Raw genomic sequence first — 24,250 nt, forward strand, 5'->3', positions numbered from 1 at the left:
GGTCTGTGCAATTGTGAAGTTCTATGAATGACCAAAGAATTACCAAACATATTTTCTAAATATAAAGGACAAAAAAAAAAAAAAAAAAAGAAATAAGAAAGAAAAAGAAAATAAATCCTTGTTTCCCATTAAAACAACACCAGGTTGCAATTTGGACACTTGAATGAATTCCAATGTTTTAAAGCTGAGACTTCAAAAGAGAAAGGCATGTTTGCTGCAACATCCGGTGACTGTAATACCTTACTTGGAAAGGTAAGTGGTTAATTTGCATAATTTATAATTTTTATACTAAAGAGCATTTTCATATAAACCAGAAAAAAACCCCTAAACTCTACAGATAAAGTTCTTACCTCCAGTCACTGCTGCAGGTAAGGTTGACATCAAGCTGTACAGCGCAATCAAAAACATACTTACATCTTAGCTCATTTTACAGGTACAGCCATAATCAAGGCACAAAGATCTTCTACAAGTATTTTTCTTCAATAAAGTTGTACAAAATAATATTACATTTTACAGTCTGTACAATATAATAAACCAGCAGTAAAACAAAAAAATATATATAGGGAGAGGACTGTTGTCCAAGAATGATCGGAACTAAAAGGATCATTTGTGGACAGCACAAATAACATAAGTGAGGGTGGTAAATCTTCTGCCTAGATGCAACAGGCTGAAAAGTAGCTGTAATTCAAATGCCTGAGGTGTGCAGAGACACTTAGCTCCAAAACCCCAGAAAAATTGCTTTGTCTTCACCGTTCCTCTCATTATCTACTCTACTTCCTGTGCCAGTAACGGCTTAAAAGAGGAGGTCACTTTATCAGTTGACCTGCAACTCAGAAATGCTAAAAACTGTGACAGAGTAATAAATATTGTGGTGCTGCTACATTGTGTGTCTACTTCCTCAACAGTATTTAATAACCTGATACAAAGTGCATTAATCTTTTTTTCACCCATCAAGTACTCTTCAATGTCATGTTAAAAAGGAAACCCACACAGAGGGATAGGTATGACTTCAGTGTCATCCAGATGACATACCGGTCTGAACTGAGGTTAACCCACTGGAAAAAATTTAGCAGGTCACGTTCAGTTTTAAAAAAACAAAAACCTAAGGGAACAGAGGTAGCCAAAGGGCTTAGTGGAATGACGAAGAAGTGGCATGTCAAAATAAAGCACAAAAATAGTCCCAAAAAGCATGAAGGGAAAATAACCCAAACTTGCTTCAAATCAGCTTTAAGGTTAAACAATTAAAAGTAAACAAAGTGAAGAGACTGACTTTTCTATAGTATATTCTTCCACCCTGTGTGGGGTAGTATCAAGAGAGAGAGTAAGGAGCAAAGAATTTAAAACCACAGGTTCCACGGTGATCCCCCTCACAAGAGTTCGTACTGGCGGAGGTGCATCCTCTGGATGATGTCTCGGCAGTCGTTGAACACTCTGCGGATGTTTTCTGTGTCCACTGCACATGTGAAGTGTGGGTAGCAGTAATGCCGGCCGTCCCCACTCGCTGTACTTATCCTCTGTGCAAACAGGGAGGCAAAAACAAAAAGCATCAGGGGCCATGCCGTGAGAAGTTTCCCATCTCAGCAGTCTACAGACTTGGGGGAAGCAAGAGCCCTGGGAAATCTGTACACATATCACTAAAAAGAGTAAACAAAAGGAAGGGAGGACTGTGGTCTGGTCAGTCTGAATGACAAATCTGAAATGAAGATTACAAAACATTATGGATACTGCGGTCAGGACAGGAGTCTTTTGTGGGAACCACGGATGCCATCCTTAACTGCACAGGCTGTCGCCATTTGTGCATCACTGTGCAGCCAAATCTGTGCTGCTGACAGCTGTGCAGCCTGCCATGCCGCTGCCCCAGGAATTGTTTCCTCTTCTTTTTCTAGTGCCATCATGTGGCAAATTCTTGAACTCTTGCTTTACATCAGCAACACAAAACCAAAAGCCTCCCAGTTGTGGAGCCAGCAGTGGCAGAGAACAGCATTCTACTGCTTCTGCTTCTTGTGTGTGGGCCCCTCAAGTTACCTTCACTTAGAGCACCTATTAAGCCAGCTGAAGGATTGGTGTCATCACTGAGCCCAGAATTTGGTGGAATTGTCACCAGAGTGGCTGGATTCACTTAGAGTAATCATACATGCAAAAATCTAGTAAACATCAGACCATGCAGAATTACATTTTCTCAAGGCTACTGCAAACCTTTTTAGGTTCTAACTTCAAGGATCATTTTTCCCATGGTTATCTTGTTAAAATTCCCCAAGATCTTAAAACATATATTCAAAAAATATATCCTAATTTTTATTCTGTATTACTATAGGACTGACAAATATAAATCCATTCTAGACCATTATCTTGCAGAATATAAACAAAATGTCATGAAAGCAGAAGGTCAGTTTTTAGGATAATGATTTCTATAACTATTTTCTAAATTTTATTATAAATTACTCTAGCTAAACAACAAAAGAGTGTTCCATCTCACTCAGGCTACACCATATATTTTTAACACAGGATTTATTTTATGTGTAGGTTTGACCTTTTAAATACCTGAAGCTACAGATATACAAAACTATAGGCATTTAGAAGCCATGACTTAGATAATTAGATCAACAAGCAATTGCAGACTTTTTCCAGGTAATTTAGGAAATATTCCACATTCAACACTGATTCCACAGGGGTGTTCATACACAGTCTAAAAATTATTTTCTTACCATGTGATTTTCAATACCAAGTTTGAGGCTTAATCTCATGAAAAATGCTGAGACCTGTCTGCTTGTGTTTATCATGCACTGATTTCACTCATGTCTATGGCAGTAAGCTGCCCACAGTGTCCTGGTTACATACACAGCATGCCACAGGATGTATTTTCAAAATATTAGGGGGCTGTCTGTTTTTTTCATGTGACAGCTCTTGCAGTCCTCTCATTTGAAGACAAATGCAGAATTGTTACCCCTACTTGACACTCACTTTGAAAAGTAGTGTGTTACTCAGCATCAGTTCACAGGGGAAAAAAATCCCCTGGGACACTGATGAAAGAACATTTGCTTTCCAGGCAGGAATATTTAATACTGGCATCCCTACACTGCAGGGGTCAGGATGACATGCAAATTTGAGGACTCCTGGCCTGTGTGTTTGAGCAGCAGCTCCTTCACCTCCCAGATTCAGGTTTTGTAAAACCAGCAGGACAGGAACCAGAGGGGCCATGCCACTGTTCTAACAGAGGTGTATTCACACTGGGGATGTATTCAAACTAAACATCAGCAGCTGGAGAGCCCTGTGTGCAGAGCACCAGAACAGGGCTGGGGAGCAGCCTCACCCAGGAGCACAAAGGCACACTGCCTCCAGGAAAAGTCTAGGAGAAGAAAGGATGTGCCCAAGCTGAATGACAGAGGATTTCCCACAAGATGCACTTCCAGGACAGGGAGATGCCCTTGCCAGCCCAGCCCTGAGGTGCAGGCCCAATCCCAGCCACCCCTCCCATGCTGCTCCCTGACTGAAATCCAAGGGATCCCAGCCTGCTGCCCAACTCTGAGGGGCCACAGCCCCCACACCAGCCCTAAAGCCAGGAGCTGACATCTTTTGCCTTTCTAATCTATCTTATGTAGCAATAGTTATTGGAAATGTGGTAAATTTTTAACCTCCTACTAAAATTCCTCAAATTACAGGCTTTTAATTTGCCACTACCATTCCTACAGCCAGGCAGTTTTAAGGGGTGCAGCACCATGGTGCTGACTGTCACACATATCCATGGTTTATGCAGACCTACTACCATGATAAAAATCACAATAAAGCATAATAAACACAGGCTTCTCTGAACCATGCCTGAAAATTTAACAGAGTGGGACAAGGAAAACGTCATAAATCAAGAAACTTGGGGAAGAAAGTATAAAGCAAAGCCAAGGCAGACACAGGTAGAACATACAGGCCTTTTCTTCCTGGCACCTGGCTAAGGCCATGAGATGTTAGTCTGTATTTCTCCTGTGCCTCTTATCACTTCCTCTCTGAAACCTCAGCCTTTTGTGCCTGACCCCATGGAACTGGAAGTGGTTCCAGTTGGCCCTCTCCCACATTGCCCTCTCCAGGCACGGCCACGTTACTCAGAGCACTGAGCCAGGAGACAGACGTGTTACAGAGGAGATGCTCTCTGCCAAACCTGCAGCAGTTGCAGGGCAATGAGGGAGAAGCTGCTCTGGCCCCATGCCTGGTGAGCCCCAAGGAGTGTCTGGCAAGTGCTGGCCCCAGCATCAGAGCTTCCCTTGCCCCCAGCACCCACAGGGGTTTCCTGGGTGGCTGCAGTGCCTACGCCCCCTCCCCTCCCTGCTTCACAGGTGGCCTCCTTCTGTAATGCCAGGGAGTCATGGCAGGTAAGGACCTCGCCCTCAATGTATGTTCTTAAATCATGAAAGTAGATAAAGGTGGGGAGTTTCACCCTAATTTCCCTGTAACTCATCCCTCAGAGTCCTTCTCCTTCCAGACTGGATATCATCACCTGCTTCACAGGATTCCAGCATCACCACAGGAGAGATTTGCCATGAAGGGATTTTTTTTGGTAACTCTTACGTTAACACAGCACAATCTGACATTTCCCCTCAGGATCTGGAAGGCTAAGGCAGCAACTGGAAATCCCCAAAGTGTGAATACAGTAAATTGCTTCTTTCTTGGTGCGTCAGCAGCTGTAAATCCTTACAATGCTCGTAAATGCATAATGACTTCAAAATTCTTAATTCTAACGACTCAATTTGTTGTCTCAAACACACACATATAGTTTCTACCAGTAGGGCATGATGGATGAGCTTTGGTTCTGGTCTCTGGTGCTGCTCTGCACTGTGGGAACAACTGAGAATGAGTGAAGCCACAAGTGATACTGGATTACACTCTCCGACAGCAGGGCTGGGCTGTGATTGTGTGCCTGACAACTGCTTTCACCTTCGAAATGTAAACTGCACTTCTTCACTCCAGCTGGAGAGGAAACGTTAATTGCAAGAAAAATGTGACTAGACAAGGAAACTTTATCATGATGCTTCAGTAGAGCCATGACACCAGTCCAAAGGTGAGGTAAACCTCCTAAATGTCAAACCAGAAATCTTATTGAAGCATAAAATCATAAAATCTGCCTTTTTTTTTCCTTTTTAAAATTCCCGCCGTCAGCTGATCACTGCCAAACTCCTTGAAGGAATGCAGGATAAAAGTAAAAAAGTCTACTTGTTTATGCATGGATTCTACGTGACCATTCTAAGCACTAGCACTTACTGTGTGACAATTAGCATGGCAGGTGACTTTATATAAAATGGGCATAAAAAAGTGCAGCACTGAGGAAGGTTCTGCAAGAAGGGCAGCTGAAAAGAACTAGGGAATTGCCAGACGTTGTCCTCTCCTTCTAGCTTTCTGCAAAATCCCATCCCATTTTTCCCTAAATAAACTATGCCATCTGTCAGTATTTCCTATGATAGAATCACACATAAGATGAAAATTACTCACTAAAAACTCATCCCGGATGAAGAACTTGGCTCTTGTGACTTTGGGGTCTTCTCCTGCATCTGGTATTGCTGTTCAATTAAAAACAAATGACATCAGAAACACAAAAACCAAATAATCATGTATTTGTAACAAAAGATTTAATAAGAAATAAGTAGCCCTCCAGTAGAGAAATTGCAATGTTAAATACTAGAGGAGATTCCCAGTAGGTAATTCTAAAATTAAGTCAGTAAAACCGGACTATGCGAACAACATATTTTAGGAACCTGAAAATTGCTGAAATCATTGCAACAATGTCATTGGTCATATCACAAAAAGGCTTACTCACATCCACAGCTTGTTCATATAGATATAAAGCAAGTGGGAGTTGGGGTTTAGCTTTTATCAGAAAATATCACTAGGAAAAGCAGCTGAGCTGTTCAATTTCTGCAGCAGAACAGTGTCTCCTGAAAAAAGCTTCTGCAGGCAGGAATGTGAGTTTAAAAATGGTTAGTTCAAGATTACACTTGGAATAAATGATAGCATTGACAGACCTTTTGATATATATATAAATGTATTTTAATTCCAGGCCCCAATTCAGCAGAATACTTCAGATATATTGTCCATCAAGGCATCTTGGATTAAATTCTTGTTGAGCAGGAGACTTGTTGCTCAATATTAACTGTTTGTCAGCAGATGAAGTTGTCATTATCTAGGCCATGCAATGACTGTACTTACTCTCAGTAACAATGCAGTGAAGAGATAACCTATTTATTTCCTTTCAGTGTTATCTATCATCTAGGATACCAAAATCAGATGCTCCTAAACATAACATTGTAAAGGCCAGAATTTATCAGAATATGGAAATGTATTTTTCATCCATAGTGCTGGGGGTAAAAATAGAGCAGCAGCACAATCAACAGCATATTGGAATTCAGTGCTGCTGCCCTTAAATAATGTCAGCTGAAACTGAAGAATAAGTGAACAACTACAGGTTAAAAATAGAGAGCTGTTTCATGTGCGAATATTCTGGATCACTCTAGATACCCACTGTGAAATCCCTCTGAGAAATACCAAAAGCTAGTTTTTCCTGACAATTGGCTTATTATAAAAAACTGCTGAAAATTCACTCAATCTCTGTCTATGTGGTGCATGTTTAAGAAGGGGAAATTTGGGTGATGGAGATAAGATTTCTTCTGAAAACCCTTACCATTACAAAAGAGATGCCAGATGAACTCAGATTTTAGGATAGTTCATTTACCCTCTATACCTGAAACTCAGAATCACACTCATGAAGTTTCAGACCTCAGTGAAGGCTGAAAATAAATAATCACCATCTTCACCTCTGTGACCAAGGCTGTGGGTGGTGGTTGGTGGAGAATGAAAGCCTGCTCCAACAGGTGGCTGCAAGCACCACGCCAGGGACATCACTTGGGTAGGGCAGAGGTGAGTGGTCAGAAAGTGAAAGTTTTACCACTTTTGCTAGACAGACCTGAGATCTGTGGGGAGATCTTTGCCTGGCATAATACCAGAGTTTACCTCTGCAATATGTTATGTGGTGCAGGAACCATTGCACTTCTTGAAGATAAGAAACTGATCACTCTATCACCACAGCTCTCTTCCTATGTACTGATGTGGTTTTCCTCCATTAAAGCTCCCTTACTGGTCTGCTGGGCTTCCCATCAGTATTTCAAAAACTGAAATTTACAGTATTGGAGGATGCAGAATGGCTGCAAAATAAGTCTCATGAATCCCCAACAAAGTTCAGCACAGTGGGAGGCCCAGGCAGAAGCATCTGGAAAGGGGGGGAGACGTGGCTGCTTTTCTGTCCTGGGACTGGTGGTTCCTCCCAAAAGGGGAGGGCAGGTGCTGTGGAGCTGGAACCCCTTCAGACCCCATCCACACTGGGGTGCCTGTGAGCTCCATGCTGCTGGCATGCTCCTTACCCGACCAGCAGCTCATGTCAAGGAACAGTGTGTGCTTGGGAAAGTGTGTGAAAGACAGACAGACAGACAGGGAGAGGAGCTATGGGCTGGGCCATGCCAGCAGGTCCAACCCAGCACGGGGAGAAACCTTACCATCCTCAGGTACAGTATAATGCGCGTATTCAGGAAAGTAATCTTCAATTTTTGATTTCCCTGCCAAGACTTTTTCAGCCAGCATGTCTTGTTTATTCAAGAATAAAATGATAGAAATGGTCCGTAACCACCTGTCAAAAACAAACCAAATGTTTGTGTTATCTCTGACATGTTATTCAACAAAAACCTATCATATTGATAGGAAACTTACTGGCTATCCCTGTGTGAACAGAGAGTGAAATAGTGTAGAACCTGCTTCAACAGAAAAAAAAAAGATGACCTAAATGATTGTTTTGATTGGTCTGCACCTGTGCAGAACAATGGCTATATTTCTAAGGTCAGTAAATACATTTATAAAAACTGCAGTGGACATTGCTAAAGGGAACAGTTTTCAAAATTTTTTTCTAAATTGTCTTTTAGTTATCAAATTAGGAAACTGATGACATTTTCTAGAAGCACCACAGTTCACAACCAGACATTACTATCTGCTTTATTTGGTTGTGATAAAGAAAAACAAAAAAAGAAAAAAAAAGGCTAGAAAGCTCCCTCCCTCAGACTGCTCTAAGCTACTGTTCATCCACACAGTTATCCCATCTTTTAGGGTGGCCTGTATGACACCTGATGAATGGAAAGAAAATAATGTCTCTTTTCTTCCCCAATTAATCCATCACTGTGACAATGTGCCTTGGGATGTGCAGTTAACATTCCTCCTTCACTCTACCTTCAATCACTTCTCAGTGCAGAGCATCCTCACAGGTATGTGCTGAAAACTTCATCACCTTATTTTGCACATTGTTTTTACTTGTTCTCTACCAGGAGCCCATTTGTGTTGCTATTTGGCTATGTACCTACAATTTACAGGCACTGTGGCAATTTAATGGCAGTTCCAGTCAGGTTAGGTGTGCAGCATCACCTCCCAAGGCAGAGGTACCCTGTGCTCTCAGAGCTGACCCTTACAAGAGCAGCATAAGGAACAAGCACAGGGAGCTGCTCCTGCTGCTGCTTTGGAGGGGGAGATCAAATGTTCCTCAGAGGATCTTGGTCTCAGGCAAGCAGCAGAGTGATGCCAGGAGAGGGTCTCTCCTGCCTCCCTTGCAGCAGCCAGCCCGGGGTGGGGGACTTGCCCTTTCCAAGCTGTTCCCATGCCCTGCATCATTTGGCAGGAGGGGTGAAATGCCACGTGCACTGTCCCTCTGCCACAGCCCCTGCCAGGGAGGGGTGTCACCCTGGGGGCACTCTGAGACCTGGCCCAACCTGGCTATTTTCTGAATAAACAATCTGAGCCTACAGCAAGGGAACTCCTAATTTGAAAGGAGTTGAGCTGGGGAAGATGGGTGGGAAATGAGGTTTGTTTTACCTATTATTCCAGATACTTTTGAAAAGGTCCAGGGATTCCCGTAGTCTGTTTGTGTTATTGTCTTCCCTTATTACCATGTTGTAGCTACTGCAAGCCACAACGAAGATGATAGCTGTGACATCTGGGCAGAACACACAAAAGAAAGAAGGAAAGAAAGGAGAGAGAATAGAACATCTCTGTTATCCCAGTACATACTCCTCAGGGTAACACCACCATTACTCACCAATCAGCCAAAAATACCAGAAAAAAGTTATCTGTAACACTGGACCTCTGTGCTAGTGAGGTACTGTGTGTGGGTATGAACACCGAGCTGCTCACACCTCAGAGAGTAAGTTTAAAATAAAACACAGAATGTTTTTACTTACCATTAAAGCATTGGATCCACTTTCTTCTCTCATCTCTCTGGCCACCTACATCAAACATGCTGTTAAAAAGCCATAGGATGTTATATCACTTATGTGCACTAGGAAAAATCACACCAAGCAAGCACAGCACGAGGGTTCAGTTTAAAAATCCGACAGCCCCAAGGACAGGAGCAGTAAAATACTGCCTGAAGAGGAGAAAGACCTGCTGATGCTGCACTGCATGTCAGAGACAGCTGCACTGCTCCACCTGCCCTGCTCTGCCAGGAGAAGGCTACTGAACCCATAAAATGAGAAATACACTCTTCAAGGACAAGTGCTGGCCTTTCCAGTCCACAGCAGTGCATGTGGCATGTAATACTGTACTATAAACAAGTACAGGTTTTGGGATATTTTGTAGGGTGGTGGGGAAAGGGCAGCTCTGTATGGAGGAGGACATGAGGCAGCTCAGCCCCGTGAGCACTGCCACCCTTCTGGGCAAGAAGTGGTGAGAGAAGCCAGTCTGCCTGTGGGTGTTTTAGACACACAGCAAACTTTGACAAACACAGAGATTGCAGCCCTCTGGAAGAAGAGATGATTCCCATTGACTTCTGTGAGCTCTCATCCCCAAAGGTATTTTATGATTTTATAGTGCTACACCAATGCACCAGTTTTTACAAGAAGCCACACACAACCCTACTAAAGAGCATTGCTAATACATGTAACTAATTAAAGCTATTTTTGCAAAGTATGAGGTAATTTTACTAGGACCTCTGGAAGGAGAGCTGAAAAGCCAAATCAAACAACAAAAAACCACCCACTCCCATCCTAAGCCTGCTACACCATGCATACATGAACAGAGACATCTGAATGAAGCTATTAAAAATGAGTATGATATTCATAAATCATTACTAACAGACTTACTGGAAATTTACTTTATCTACTTGAAATCTTGTTTCAAAAATCCCTGATGTCAACACTCTGCATCTTAATAGGTCCTGGAAATGAGAACAGAGAAGCTGATTAGTAAGGGCTTTTTTCTAACCTAATTTTGTTCTTAAAAGCTTGGAATATTATTTTCCATGAAAAGTCTTAAATGTTTCATTTAATGAAAGTTCAATCAGACCTGTTGGTAAATCTGCATTTGTCTGTACTGACATGGTAAATAAACTTAATAATGATCACTGCATTTGGTTTGTACACTCAGAAAGCAGGAGACCCCATCTATGTTCTCCTTACTGCCCACTGAAACCTGTTCTTGATGGTTATACACCTTGGTATGTCATGAGGATAATGAATTCTGAAGTTACATAAAACTAAGAAAAATGTTATTCATGTTGTAAAGTCAAGTATTCAAATGTTAGAAAACTCCAGATTTACAGTTGCCCAGGCAACCTTAACTCTGCCCTCTTTTGTACTGAATGAGACAGGAATCCTATCGAAATAATAGCTTGTGACTGAGTAATTAAAGCTCTGTTACAGAGCACAAGGGAACAGAATTTAGGTCGTGCAGAAATATGGCATTTCTTTCCTATTTTTTAAACTAGCAATACTTTACAACTTAACCAACTCTCCTTTAATAATTAAAAAATAATAATTTCCTGAATTCTCAAGGGGAGTAGGTAAAAGCAATTTGTGATGCCCCCTTCCTAGATGGAAGGAGGCAGTCAGTGGTGCAGAGTGCGGGTTCAGCTTGCCTTTTTTCCCTACCCTACCATGTACTGCTTCTGGTAGCCAAGGCAAACCTTGGCTGCTTTGACAGCTGCATGCATTCAGCTGAAGGCCACTTATTTAATATGTTTAGTTATTTTATACACTTCTGTAATTTTCTGTCACTTGCTGACTTTGTTATGGTGCAAAAAAAAACCCCAAAAAACCAATCCAAAAAGCAGAAAGCAAGGGAAGAGAAGAAACAAGTGATTTTTACCAGCTAATTCAGCAAGGCAACTGATACACACAACAGGACAAAAACAAAAACAAAAGCAGAATCCCCCTCTCAGAGCAAATTTTCCACCTGCCAAATACAAATGGCCTTTTCTGATCTTTCAAGACATTTCTCCCCAAAGGAAATATCAGGAAAATTTTCTAGATGATGAAAGACTACTTCAGGTAGAGAAGGGCCTCCCAGGAACAAACAGGCAAACACTAATGTAAATAATGAAAGCAAAAATGAGGATTTTCTTCACTGATTTTTCTCTCCAGGTGCGTGATCTTGATGCTAAAACAATGAGATCTAGAGGGAGCAAACCCCAGTGCTAATTCCTTTGGTCTGAAAATGTCCTGAGTGCTTGAATTATTGATCCTATATTGGGTAGACTATAGGACATGCTTGTGGTTATGGACCCAAACTAGGTCTGAAGGAAGAGGCTCTTCTCTGCATGCTGCCTTGGGTGATCTCGTGCAAGTCACCTCATTTCTCTGAATTTCACTCCCTAATTGCTCAGTGAGATTTGACAACTCTGCCTTCTTTTTAAGGGCATCCACCTGTTATATGCCTTGCATTGTTAGACTGAGTTATCCAGTGCAGGGATTCTCTTCTGCCATCTGTATTTGGAGTTTATGGCATGGCCCACAATCTTGGCTGAGACTGCTAAATGACAGTGGGATAGCAGCACTGAAAAATAACAATTTCAGAATGTTTGCTGAAGAGACAGCAAAGGAAAGCACACAGCCTGAGCTCAGGGAAGGCAGCTGGAGCCAGGCAATATGGTGAAGCCCCTCCTTACTTCAGGATTGCACCAGTTCAGCCTTAACATGAACGTGTTTGCCATTAGAGCACTCCATCAAGATGTACCACAGGATCTGGGAAAAAAATGTATAGTCTTGCAAATAAGGCTTGAATGGAAACTGTGCTACCCACAGGAGATGGGCACAGCCTGCAAAGAAGGAATCTGCAGGCCTGCAGAGAAGTGTGCAAGCTCTGCTGCTGCCACTGGTGCTCTCCCCTGGATCTGGACACCTTATTCACTGCAAGCTTTTGCCTGTGAAGGACCCTTCTGATAGACATGGGAAGTGTCCCTCTGGGGCCACCTCCAGCACTGAAATAAAGCATTGCTTCTCTGTACCAAAGGCTGGTGAGGGAAACCATAACTTTTTACATTTATGCTTTCTGTTCTTTTTTCCATTCACCTTGTTTTTGTGGGACACAAAATGGGAAACAAGAAGACAAAATGGATCTAGAATCACAGACCTAGATGTTACAACAGTAAAAGACAAGTGTGCACCACCAAAATGCCTCTTCTTCTTTAATATCCATTACTTAAACTGCTAGACCATGTTTTGCTATTCTGCCATATGTCTTATTTCAGCTGCACTAGGGACTAAAATAAATTAGACAGAAAATCCAGATGAATGTCAGTCTTAGTTCAGACCCTACCCCATTATTTTTACTAACCTGATCTGTGGGTGTGTAGTCATCCATGCTGACGCTGTCAATTCTTTCTAAAAAGCTGGAAGAAAAATAAACACGCACTTAGATATGTACAATACTGTCTAGTAAAAGACATTTCACTACCTTTTCTAGTTTACAGTCCTGCTGAGAAGTAAAACACAACTTGAATGGTAAAGTTAGGAGCCTGATTATTTCCATATATTGCTCAAGGTTATATTTTATAAGCCAAACAAACATTTTACCCAGACTGTGTTTCAATACAGCACTTTCAAAGTTACCATTATGCAGTACTCACCTGTGGTTCAAAATGCAGTAAAAATGTTACAATTTTGTGAGGTCCACTAAAAAATACTACTACTAACCACAGATCATAACATTTTATGGCTGTTAAGACTTAAAAAATATTTTGGGATTTAATATAGAAAATGTGGCAAAAGGGTGCCTTTATTTAGTATAATGTTGATCAAGTATAATGTTATGTTAATTATGGTCTCAGTGGCGTTAGCAGAAATGCTTGTTGGTATATACAAAAAGCTTTGGACTGACTTGCTGCCCTCCAACACTGCAACTAAAGCAAAAAAAAAAAGGAAGTTAATGAATCTGATTCTTTATGTCACCAAAACTCAGTGACATGCATGGAGAGAAAGAAAGCTGCAGGGAAGGGCAAGAGATAAGAGAACCAGAAAACAGGAGAAAACTACATTCTATGATTATTTAAAAGATTTTCCAAGCTTTAATTCTTTCCTAATATGTGTTAGAATGGCAGCACTTACAGACATAAAAATGTGATTTTATATTTATTGCTAAAAGAGGCAGGTTCTCCTCTCTTGCTTCCACCCATTTCTTAGATCTCCTCTGAGCCCAGCTGGCTCATTTTCCCCAGACTGCCTGTATGACTTAGAAGCTTTCTTGAATTTCTACATTGTTGTTTGGTATTGGGCAGTGAATATCCCATTGGCTGACATATCCCACTACAATATTATCAAGACTTCTTTATCAAAAGGCAAGTTTTCCCCAATTTTACTTGAGTGTGCACATAGAATATGTGTCCCACTTAATTGCAGTGGGAAAGAAAGAAAAAAACCAGTGAACTCTTGACTTAAAATGTAATTCACTGTTAACACAAAGGTCACACACACTGGCCAGTTGAAAAAATAGCCCCCTAAAAGCTGTTTGTAATTCTCATAGCAGTTTCCCACGGATATGAACTGAAAGGAAAAGAAAATACACTGCATATATATTCACTTAAAATGTTTTTCCTTTTCAAACCTCCATTGTTAGCAGGGAAACAAAATGCAGTATCTACAGTTAAAATATCCAGCTTCTCTGTCTGGATGATCAAGGTGTGATAGCTAAGCACAGGGTTAAAAAAAAATAAAATCACTGTTTAGCACAACCCAATGGGTGCCTGTTAGCAAAACTATATGGAAAAAACTCTGAAGAAAAAGCATCATTTCACAAATCCTTCTTCCTTGCCAAAAGCCCTATAAATTTATATGAGGATATAAAAGTACATTTTCATAGTCAGCTACAGTCACCATGGGAAAGCAGTGTTATTCAGGCTGAACCTTTTGGTCAGAAGATTGTCATCACCTAGACTGAGCAAAGTTTAACTTAATTTATCCCATGGTCCATGCAGAGGCCAGAACAGAGCGATGCATTTTTAAGTGACACACCTACCACCAAGAGAACTCTCACCTCATGCTTGCAGCACAGAACATGAAAAAAAAGAAGGCAAAAAAGCCCAAAGCAAAAATGCCTCCAGGCTGAAACTTCCTGATCAGAGCAACTTTCCTTAACATGGTTGTTCTTCAAACTCTGTTCCAAAGTACAGACTATGTCTGACATAGAAAGGGATCTACTAAAGAGTGTGGACTGAAGTCAGTGTTTGTGCACAAATACAACTCCATCACAAACCTTGTAAGACAGTGTGAATTGGTTTTTTTTTGTAGAAACATGTCTTGTGAAGTTGCTGTATAAATCAGAAACAATACATCTTATCTCCACAATATCACTATCATTCTGGCAGAACTTACCAAAATGGTGCAACACAGTATTAACTGCTAACTCACCCCTTTCTCACCTATACAAGTACTTAAGGGAGGTTCTTGCTTGTTAGCACTTTCAAACAGGCAAATTATAGTAAGGAACAGAAGAGTGAGGAGTAATGCAGTTACACTACACACAATCCATGGCAGGCTGGGAAAGAGGCAAGTCTCCCAATTTGATGTCATACCTATGAGCTGAAGTCACCTTCCACCTCCTCCCAGTAGAAAGACCAGTTTTGAATCCCCTAAACTGCAACACCACAGCTAAGAGAGAGACAGCTCTGACAAATATCACATGCTTAAAAAATATCATTTGACACAGCAGCTGTGCCATTTTATGCTTGTAAGGTTTCTGTCTTCATGTAAGCCATATTAAAATAAATGCAATGACTTACAAGGTTTTACTTGCCACCTTGCTGTAACAAGCTGGAACGGTATCACAAGCATCCAATAAATCCACATGCAGCTACTATTAGGATTGGGATAAATTTTGTATCTTTATAGGAAATTAACCTTTTTAGTGTGTGATGGAGAGGCTTCCTAAGATTTCTTCTGCAATGACATCGTTAAGTGTGCAATGAGATTTCTTAGAGGAACAGAGACAGCTACACTCTTAGTTTTTCAAAAGAAAAATCAGTTCTTGAATATCCCTCACATGAACTCCTTGCTTGGCTAATTAGCAAAGCATCAAAAAATAGTCCTGACAGGCAAATGTACATACTGGGTACAAGAAATGGATTCCAGATGAGATAAGGAGTCAGTACTGCCTCATCTCCAAACACACTAACTTCATTCCTATTACCATAGTAAAATGGGAAACCTGAAATTACTTTTCTAAACTGCTTTCTAGAGAATGTTAACTTCACCTAATCCTAATTGTCTTGAATAATTATGTTCTGACAAAATATAGATAATTTCATACATATATATATTTTCAGATCAGCAAATTTTGAATTTACATGACTGAAATTTCCATTTAAAGAACCCAAAGTACAAAAACATCAACTGCGGCAATGCTGATGTCTCCACGCCAAGAATCAGTGCGAGGAAAACATAGTAACAGAAGAATGAATAAAAATGGACACTAAGTATCACTTACTCTCTTTTTAGATACTTTTTTTTTCCACTCAGGGATGTAATTATTTTCACAGAATCATGCCTTTTTACAATACTGACAGGTCTTCTATTTATCTAGCTTCTATAGAAACCCATGCTCAGGATTTATGTTAATTCTGCAGTGACTGTTTTGCATGCATGTGCAATGAACTTCAAATTCACACATACAAGTCAACAGTGAATAAAACAGTAACATGATATAATATTAACATTTATATTTCACAATTGTGGTTTTACTTATAAAGGATTCAGTCAGATAATTAATATGACATTTATATTCTTTTTAATTTTGCATAGGGTGTTTTATATTTCCTTACATGGAATAGCAGAAACTACCTCTTAATTTAATTAGGCAAGTTATTGGAAGGAAGGTCTCTTCTGCACTGGTTGAAAATGCAGTGGTTTGGTTTAGCAACAAATTAAAGCAAACTAAAATGGACCAATAAAGTTAAAAAAAATAATGAGCTACTGACATTATTATATCTATTATTAAGCTGATCTGTAGTTTTATAAATATCTTCAGTGAGTTTCCTAGGAAACTCAGCTGACACTTAGTTTGACAAGCAATCTCTAAATTTTATATTATGCAAGCTGTGAACACAAAAGTACAGGTTTTAGATGTGCCTGCCAGTGCATGTGGGAACTATCAATAAGCATTATTCTCTTTAAAAACCATGGCAATTTGAGCAGCAGTAGCAGCTATTTAAGAATTTCTGAAAAAGGGATTCATAAATGCACAAATAAAGAGGAGGTAATTGTACATGAAAATTCTTTTCTCACTAAATAAATCACTACACAGCTCTGTGTAGATATTCTGACTCCACAAACAAAATGACAATTAAAAGAAAAATCGTGTCTTGAGAATATATGATTGACAGAAAACCCATGCTGTATTTATGAGAGCATATTTAAACATCCAAAGAATTGGAAAATTGAAGTGCTAAATCACAGATCAATACAACCAACTAGGCATTTTAATAACCCTTGATCTACTTCAACCATTTTATGCTCTCACCCGAACATTTCAATGGCCCCACATTAAAATATTCCCAAGGAAAACAAGAAATCAAACCCATTCAAAATGCTTGTCTCTTTAAAAGGAAAAGGTATTGTGGCAAATCTTAAAGGTTTTAAGTGAAGAATCTCAAAACTATCTTCAGGTAAGTTGTGGGGTCAGCAAACCTTTACAATTCAGATGGACCATTAAGAGCTTTGCAAACATCTCAGTCAGGCTCAAATAACTATATATATGTATGTATATGGAATCAGCACTAGGACTTTTAATTCCACTCTCCTTGGATATGAAGTCACAGGTGAGGCAGATGCTTTGCAAGAAAAACACACACCCCAAGTCTCTAGGGAGGTGAAATGGAAAAGACTTTTTTTTTTCTTTTTAGTTTCTGCTGCAGTTCTCAAGACCAACATATTTATTGCACTCTTTCCTCCCTTCTCCCTCCCTCCGTATATTTTTTTTTAATCAGCTAAGCCATTACAATCTTGTTAATTCTTCCACCAACATTTGAAACAGGAAACTGCAGATTTTTGTTTTCGAGAATACCTCAATACCTTAGGCTCTAAGGCTGGGCTTCAAGCAAACTCACACTGTCCTGATGTATTTCTAGGTAACTGAGAAAGACACAATGAAAACAGCCTCCAGTAATATTCTAACCCCTAAAGGATTCATTTTCCCAAGTCATTTGCTGAAAATATCAGCAGAAATCCCTTGGAAGGCTTGGCAAAATTTAGTGGCTAACGATTTTGCTGCTGAATTTAAATCATCACTGTACTTTAAATACAGCTTCCACGTGCTAGAGGAGAACTCCCCTTGTCTCCCTCCACAGCGCTCTGCAGCCACTTCCCACCAGGAGCCAGCATTGGTGAGAGGGCACAGCAGGGCAGAGGGAAGAGGGAGAACAGGGAGAACCAGACCTGTTTGGGACCCACCCTGGCTCATGGGTGCTGTGCCCCAATTTTGAACCACCAGTTGTCGCTGTTATGGAACAGAACACCCAAAACAGACACGCGAGTACTGAAGATGCTGCTGGAACAGAGCACGCCTCCAGCAGGGTTGGGAACCCACGGATGGCTGATGTGCTTGTCACACGGCTCTGGCACCTGCTCCGTGCCCTGGGTGCTCGCGGCTGTACAGAGGCTCTGTTTCATCGCGATCCCGCTCCCCGCGTCCCTCCAGCCGCGGTGACACGGGCGGCGACACACGGGCGGTGGCACACGGGCGGCGACAGCCGGGAGGGGGCGCTCTCTGCCCGGCTCCCGCTCCCTTCCTTTTCCTTGCCTTCTCTGCCCACCCCTTCCCCGGAGCGTGTCCGCAGGCGGAGTGAGGCTCTGCTGGGTCTCGCCGTGAGGTTTTTGCTCTAACACAGGTAAAACATGAATTTAGCAAAGATCTCCTGAATTTACCTTGCTCATCCCCTTTTTCCAGTGTTCACTCTCGTACTCGCCCACGGCCCGCCAGGCTCCCAGCAGAGCTCATGCTGCGCTGCCCGGGGCCGGCAAAGGGCTGCGTGGGGATGACCAGAAACCGGTGGGATTTATCCTTCACCCATCCGCACCTCCCAGATCGCCAGCAAGGAGAGCCTGCTGTGTCAGGAGATGAAAAGGTTAAACAGGATGCCAAGAGGGAGAGCAAAGTACAGTCATGCCTGAAAACCGCCAGCTCCTTTTCCGCCCAGGGAAGCTTAAGGATCTGCGGTTCAAAGCATCTGCCCTGCCCTCTGCTCGGCCGGGGGGGATGCAGCGGCTGGAGCCGGGTCACCACCAGCCTGCTGGGTTCCACGGACAAGTGAGAGGATTGCACAGCCTTTAGCAAAACTGTGTGCTTCCCTAGAGCAGCACCAGCCACTGTGCTTTCTCCAGAGGGAGAGAGGCAACAAGACTGGGAGGGTCTCGGGCCACCGATGGTGACCTCTCCTGGGCACCCAAGTTTGCTGCACAAACATGACTGGGAGCACATAATCCATCCCGTTTTGTCACTGCCATGAAGTCATCAGGAGCACTGCTGTCATGAGAGGCTTTACTGGTAGCAGCCATTAATGCTCCCTCACCATCGCACAAAGCGGGAGAAGCCCAGGTTGAACCCTATTGACTGATGGCACCTTTGGCCAAGACACCAAGAGCAAAGACAGATGATGATGGCTGCAACCAAGGGCTCATACACCATTCATGAGGTGACCTTCTCCTGCAAGGAGCCAGACTGCTGGTCGCAACTGGGGGCACATTTGGTGAGGAGATGGCAAGATGGCCAAAACTTGTAGTTCTCCTGGTCTATGGGTTTGGTTAAGGGAGTTTCCCAGCAGACATCTATTTCAAACTCACTTTCTCCACCACTAAGCACGTACTGCAGAACATCTCTAAGCTTAACAGGCTTTGGTATGTGTCCAGCTATTAACCTAAACAAATGCACAAAGACTTGAATTGCATTAAATGTTTCAGATATATGAGTAATACCCCCCTTCTGTTTAGTAAGAACCATCTCACTTTTAACTGAAAATATGTGAACTAAACTAAAAAATGAATAAACAGTATGACTTCCATAACTGCTTGCCCCCACTGGTTCCCTAAATTTGTTAAGAAGCAGTGCAAATTTTGGGAAATGCATTTCTTCCTTCTAAATTTAGCAAACTAACCACTTCTTGGCTAAGCAGATGTTTTTGCTTTCCGAGCGAGAGGCCTATGGGGATCATCATTAACCCTCTTCTTAACATAAACACTGACTAAGACCTAAATCTGGAAAACTGTCATTCACATAGAAAGGTTAACAGGCTCCAGCAGAAATGAGACTCATCATCTGCAACTTCTGCCACATGGGATCTCAGAGAACAGGGAAGATGACAGGCAAAGAGAGAATAAAGAAGAAAGGTAATTTATTTACTTATTTTAAAAGCGACATTATTTTTCTACTGCGTGTGTTCAGACGTTTTATTCCCAGGGGTGCAAGTGGTGGAGCCACTGCAAAACACAGACTAAGAATGAAGCACTGATAAAATCTGAAGCTTAGACTAGCACATGCAGACCCTCCTTCTGTCCAGTTTGAATCCAGTAAATTCAGTGTTATCTTCTTCCTTGTGAGTGGATAATCCTAGGCAGGCAATTGTTATGTGCATATTGATACACCCATGGAGTGTTTATACAGATACAGATTTGAGTTCTGCAATGTAAAGGCTACACAGAGCACATTCTGCAGTCATAAATGCAATTTTGAATAGAGGACCCAAAGATAAAAACCTGAAAACAGAAAGCTCATATTGTGGTATCCAGAGAAATCTGGATCCTGACTTCTTTGTGAGCTCATGTATGGCAGATTAGGATCTCTTTATCCACTGTCTGAATGAAACAACTGTTTAGCATCTTCCAGCAACTACACAGACTGGTGCTGGAAGGGAAGTTGAGAATACCTGAAACATCAGATGAGACACGTGGGGAGAATGCAGCTGTCCCATCAGGACCTGCAAAATGTGCCTTTTGACAGAATAACAGATCAAAACACTGGGTTTATGTCCCACTACCTAAAGTACATAGAAGACCTCACCTCCATTTCTTCTGGTGAACTCCTAAAAAGGACTTGGACTTTTATGTTCAGAAAAGCTGAGCTGTGGGGAAAAGCCTTGATAATACTCAAAGCTATAACATGCATTAGGTTTACAAGCACCAGATACGTACCACAGCATTGCCAGGGGATTTCAAAAGTTAACAAAATGTATTTGCACTGGATGTTGCAAATAAGAGCTTCCCCTGTTGCTTACAAGTTTATCTTGCTCTCATAATGGAAAATTACTTCAGCGCAACTTACACATTGTGGTTGATGGTTTTGTTTTCAAATATGGTTGCACTGTAGATATCTTCCTAGTGTACACAAATTCACCAAGTACTGAGAGACCTGGAGAATGCCAAATCCAGGTTAGAAACAGCAATGGTTGTTGGAAATTGAACATCACTTACTCTGGTGGAAGTGGTTTGGAATAATAAATCTGTTATGGTGACTGCCAAAAAGGAAAAACCAGTTTGACTGGAGGTTTCTACAAAAGAGAAAGCAGAAAATCCTCAAATGGGAGAAACAAAGGTAAAAAACCAGACTGAAGAGGAAGTCACGAGAAGTTTGTGTTTACCTGTGGCACCAGTCCAAACTCAGTGCAAGAGAACTTGCTGCCAAAAGTTCTCAGGCCTAAAATCAAGCCAGATGATTCCCCAAAGAGGATGGTAATACTCTCTTGAAAACCCAGATGAAGAACAGTGAATTCTTTAGGGTGGTGAATGCTCCTGGCCAGAAAAAGCACTCATGCATGTTTCTTACTGCTTTCAGACCTGTGAATTTTTGCTTTCATTTACACATTTTGCTGACGTGTAAATTAAAGGAACAGCATGTTAGAATCCTGAGCAAAACGAGAATCTATCTGTTTGCTTACACCTGTCATGCTTGTCAGGTGTTGACATGGCCAGGAGAATTGACATGGCTGGAGTCCGAGTGAGTGCTGGGGTTAAACAGGAGAATGGCAGTAGCATCAAGGATTGACATTTGAATCACAGGATCACGGGTCTCATGAGAATATCTTGGAGGCTCCAAGACATAGACAGCATCTGAAGTTTCTACAGGTAACACTCATTCAAGGAATATGAGGGCTCCTGACAACCATCCTACCAGAGAAGAAGCTTTCTGGGATTGCATGTAAAACCTGAAGTATGCCATCTGTGCAAACTAAGGAAACAGAAAAATATTTCTATGGAAAAGTCAGGAAGGCAAGCAGCTTCCTGCACAGTGGAAAAAATAAACTCTTAATGCTGACCTTGCAGAACACCTGGAACAATTTCTTTTACCTTACTGCAGTTTATGAAGTGTGGTGACAGATCATTTCTGCACTCCTTGTCCCAGCTTTACCAGTGCACTCATACCTTTACCTTGTGTGAAGGACATGTTTCACTAAAGGTAAGGGTCATGCTGGACACAACTCTGTGAGTAATCCTTTGATGTGCTGGGCTGCTGCAGGGTTCATCACCTTATTCTCAGAGTTACTGACATAGGATATTACCTTGTCAATGTTCAAGGCAAGAAAACTTACACAACAGGCCAAAATCAATGGCTGAGGAGTTAAGGACAGAAGGATGAGAATTGACATCCTTCCAGCATTTAACCCCCAAACACCCAGCAGAACCACTTCACCCATCATTCCAGAGGGTGAATTCATACCTGTTGCCTTCCCTTTAGCAAAGCACAGCGACACAGCAACGGTTCACCTTCAATGGGAAGGAATCAAACCTTGTTCTTCCCAAACTTGCTCATGCCAGGCACCAGAATTTATTAGGGCTTCCCTAATTGTAGTCTAGAGCAGACAGGTTATCCTTCTTATTCCCATGCACAACACACTCCAGAGCTATTAATGAAAAACAGTACCAGGTAAATATCTGTATATGATCATCTGCCTTGGAAATTACGAGATGAAAGTAATAACATCAAGCAGAGCTCTAACAGCACAGATAAAAATGCTAGACATAACCATTAGAGTCATAAGAAAATTCCTGTATCTTTACAAATGCTGCTGCTGAGATGTTTTCATTAAATCACCATTATCCTGCCCATTTTAGAACAGAATATATTTAACCACTGAATGTATTCAAGCAACTGGTCACACCACCTACAGCTTGGCTGAGTGATCACCTCGGGTAGCTGGAGGAAGGCATGGAGCTAAAGCAAGATGAATTGTTACTACAAAAATGGAAGGAGAAGAATGCAGTGACTATATCCAGCTTGCTAATAATTGGCCTAATTCCATTTAACAGCTACAAGCTATTTAAAAGCTCAGTGGTAAAAACTAGCCCTACAACCCTGCTAACTGTACATCTGAGAGAAAGTCACATTAACAACTGCTTACTATTAATAGAGCATTTTGTGAAAAGCGTTCCTAATGCTGTAAGTTTCTTTACATTCTCATCAATTTTCCTTAACTTTTACAGTGCACAGTGCATTTGTACTATTAAAACAACATACAATGAGTTGAGTTTGAGGAATGAGGAAAATAATTATGCAACAACCTGATTATGTCCTGCTTCAAGTTACTTTAAAGATTAAGTTATGCTTCTGTTCTTAATCTCTCTACCCTGTACCCAACAGGTAGCTGTCATTTCTTGGGTCTGGTTTATGAAAAGCTAAGGGAGCAAAGGGATCTTGGCTTGTGGCTAACACAGAATTTGCACCATGGACAATCCTTGCTGCTCCCGGCATGGCCTCCACACTGAGATGTTGGCTGCCACCATCTATGGCCAGAGGTGGGAGAGCTCGGGGAGGAGGGGTTGAGCAGCACTGGACATGCTGTGCTGGTGCTGCAACACAGCAGCATGGCCCAGCCAGCCTGAGGATCTGCAGGAGCCACCTGGGAGCCTGGCAGCTGCAGCTCCTTGCAGGATCGTGGCCAACATCACTACCCCTGAGGGCATGATAGTGCTACTGTGAGAACAACTTCGGCCTTTACAGCTGAAAAGTCACCCTGCCACTTCCTAGGAGCTATTGCTTTGTACCATGTTCACAACTACAAGAAAGGGCAGACACTTGATAAAAGCTACCTTATTGAAAAAAATCCGCCAAGGCCAGTTTCAAATCCTGGATTACTTTAAAAACTCCTAAAAACAGGCACTGAGAAAGAAGCTGAACTTCCTAATTCGTCTTCTCCATCCATACAGTTAGTGGAAAAAATGTGCAAGATTTATGCAGTAGCAGCTGGAGAAGGTTGAAAAGGAATATACAAATAAGGCATAAATGTCAAAAACCCAAAGCCACATGTCAGTTCAGATTGCAAAATGTTGTCTATTCTCTCTTTTTTTTTCTTTTAAAGAGGAGATTAAAAATACTATTTCCACCTTGAATGTAACCTGTGGAAAGGGAAACTAGGAATCATTTGTTCTCTAAATATGGAATTACCAGTGGTGTTCATGCAATGATTTATAGCTGCCTACGTATACAGGCAGGTCACCCTCAGTCAGGCTCTGAGGGCAGGTGCAAGTTTTGTATTTTCAGGGAGAAAAGGAGATGCCTTTTTATACTTTTGCTGTTTCTTTCTCACTGGAAATATAAGGATGCCTAAAACAACAAATTCCCTAACAGGTTCCTTTCTCTCATCAAACTGTGTGTACAATATTGTGGCTGGGATGCTGGGATATGCTCTGAGAAGGAGAGTGCCCAGCTCGTCCTGAGGGCGAGAACGACTCTTGTGATGACCTCTAAGGATCTGAACTGCTTTCACAGAAAGTCTGAATTCAACCAAACTTCTAATAAAAAGTTCTTCAGGCTCAGGAGAGTTGGGTGCCCTCAGGAAGTAGAGGTGGAAGGATCCAAAGTGGAGTGTAAGGAAGAAGAAGAAGAAAAACCTTTATCCTCTGGGATTTTATTCTCTGGGATCTTGGCTCTACAATGAGATGAAACTCTCAATCACACAGAGTTGGACATTTTTCAAACAAGAAATCTGGGA

At 41.6% G+C, this 24,250-nt stretch overlaps 1 protein-coding gene across 2 annotated transcripts in view; it reads right to left on the reverse strand.

The window, feature by feature from the left end:
• Nucleotides 1-121: 121 nt before the first annotated feature.
• The window catches only part of GNAL (G protein subunit alpha L), a 178,982-nt gene continuing 154,853 nt past the window's right edge, over nt 122-24,250 (reverse strand). For both annotated transcript variants that reach the window (XM_058801834.1, XM_058801843.1), the window contains exons 6-12: nt 12,619-12,673; nt 10,149-10,222; nt 9,249-9,307; nt 8,884-9,004; nt 7,527-7,657; nt 5,473-5,540; nt 122-1,514 (exon numbers count right to left, since the gene is read on the reverse strand). In XM_058801834.1, coding sequence (XP_058657817.1) covers nt 1,368-1,514; nt 5,473-5,540; nt 7,527-7,657; nt 8,884-9,004; nt 9,249-9,307; nt 10,149-10,222; nt 12,619-12,673 — 655 coding nt within the window. In that variant the 3' untranslated portion in view covers nt 122-1,367. The remainder of the gene's footprint in view (nt 1,515-5,472; nt 5,541-7,526; nt 7,658-8,883; nt 9,005-9,248; nt 9,308-10,148; nt 10,223-12,618; nt 12,674-24,250) is intronic.

The sequence above is a fragment of the Ammospiza caudacuta genome, chromosome 1, assembly GCF_027887145.1.
Source record: "Ammospiza caudacuta isolate bAmmCau1 chromosome 1, bAmmCau1.pri, whole genome shotgun sequence".
In the NCBI taxonomy this organism is placed as follows: domain Eukaryota; kingdom Metazoa; phylum Chordata; class Aves; order Passeriformes; family Passerellidae; genus Ammospiza; species Ammospiza caudacuta.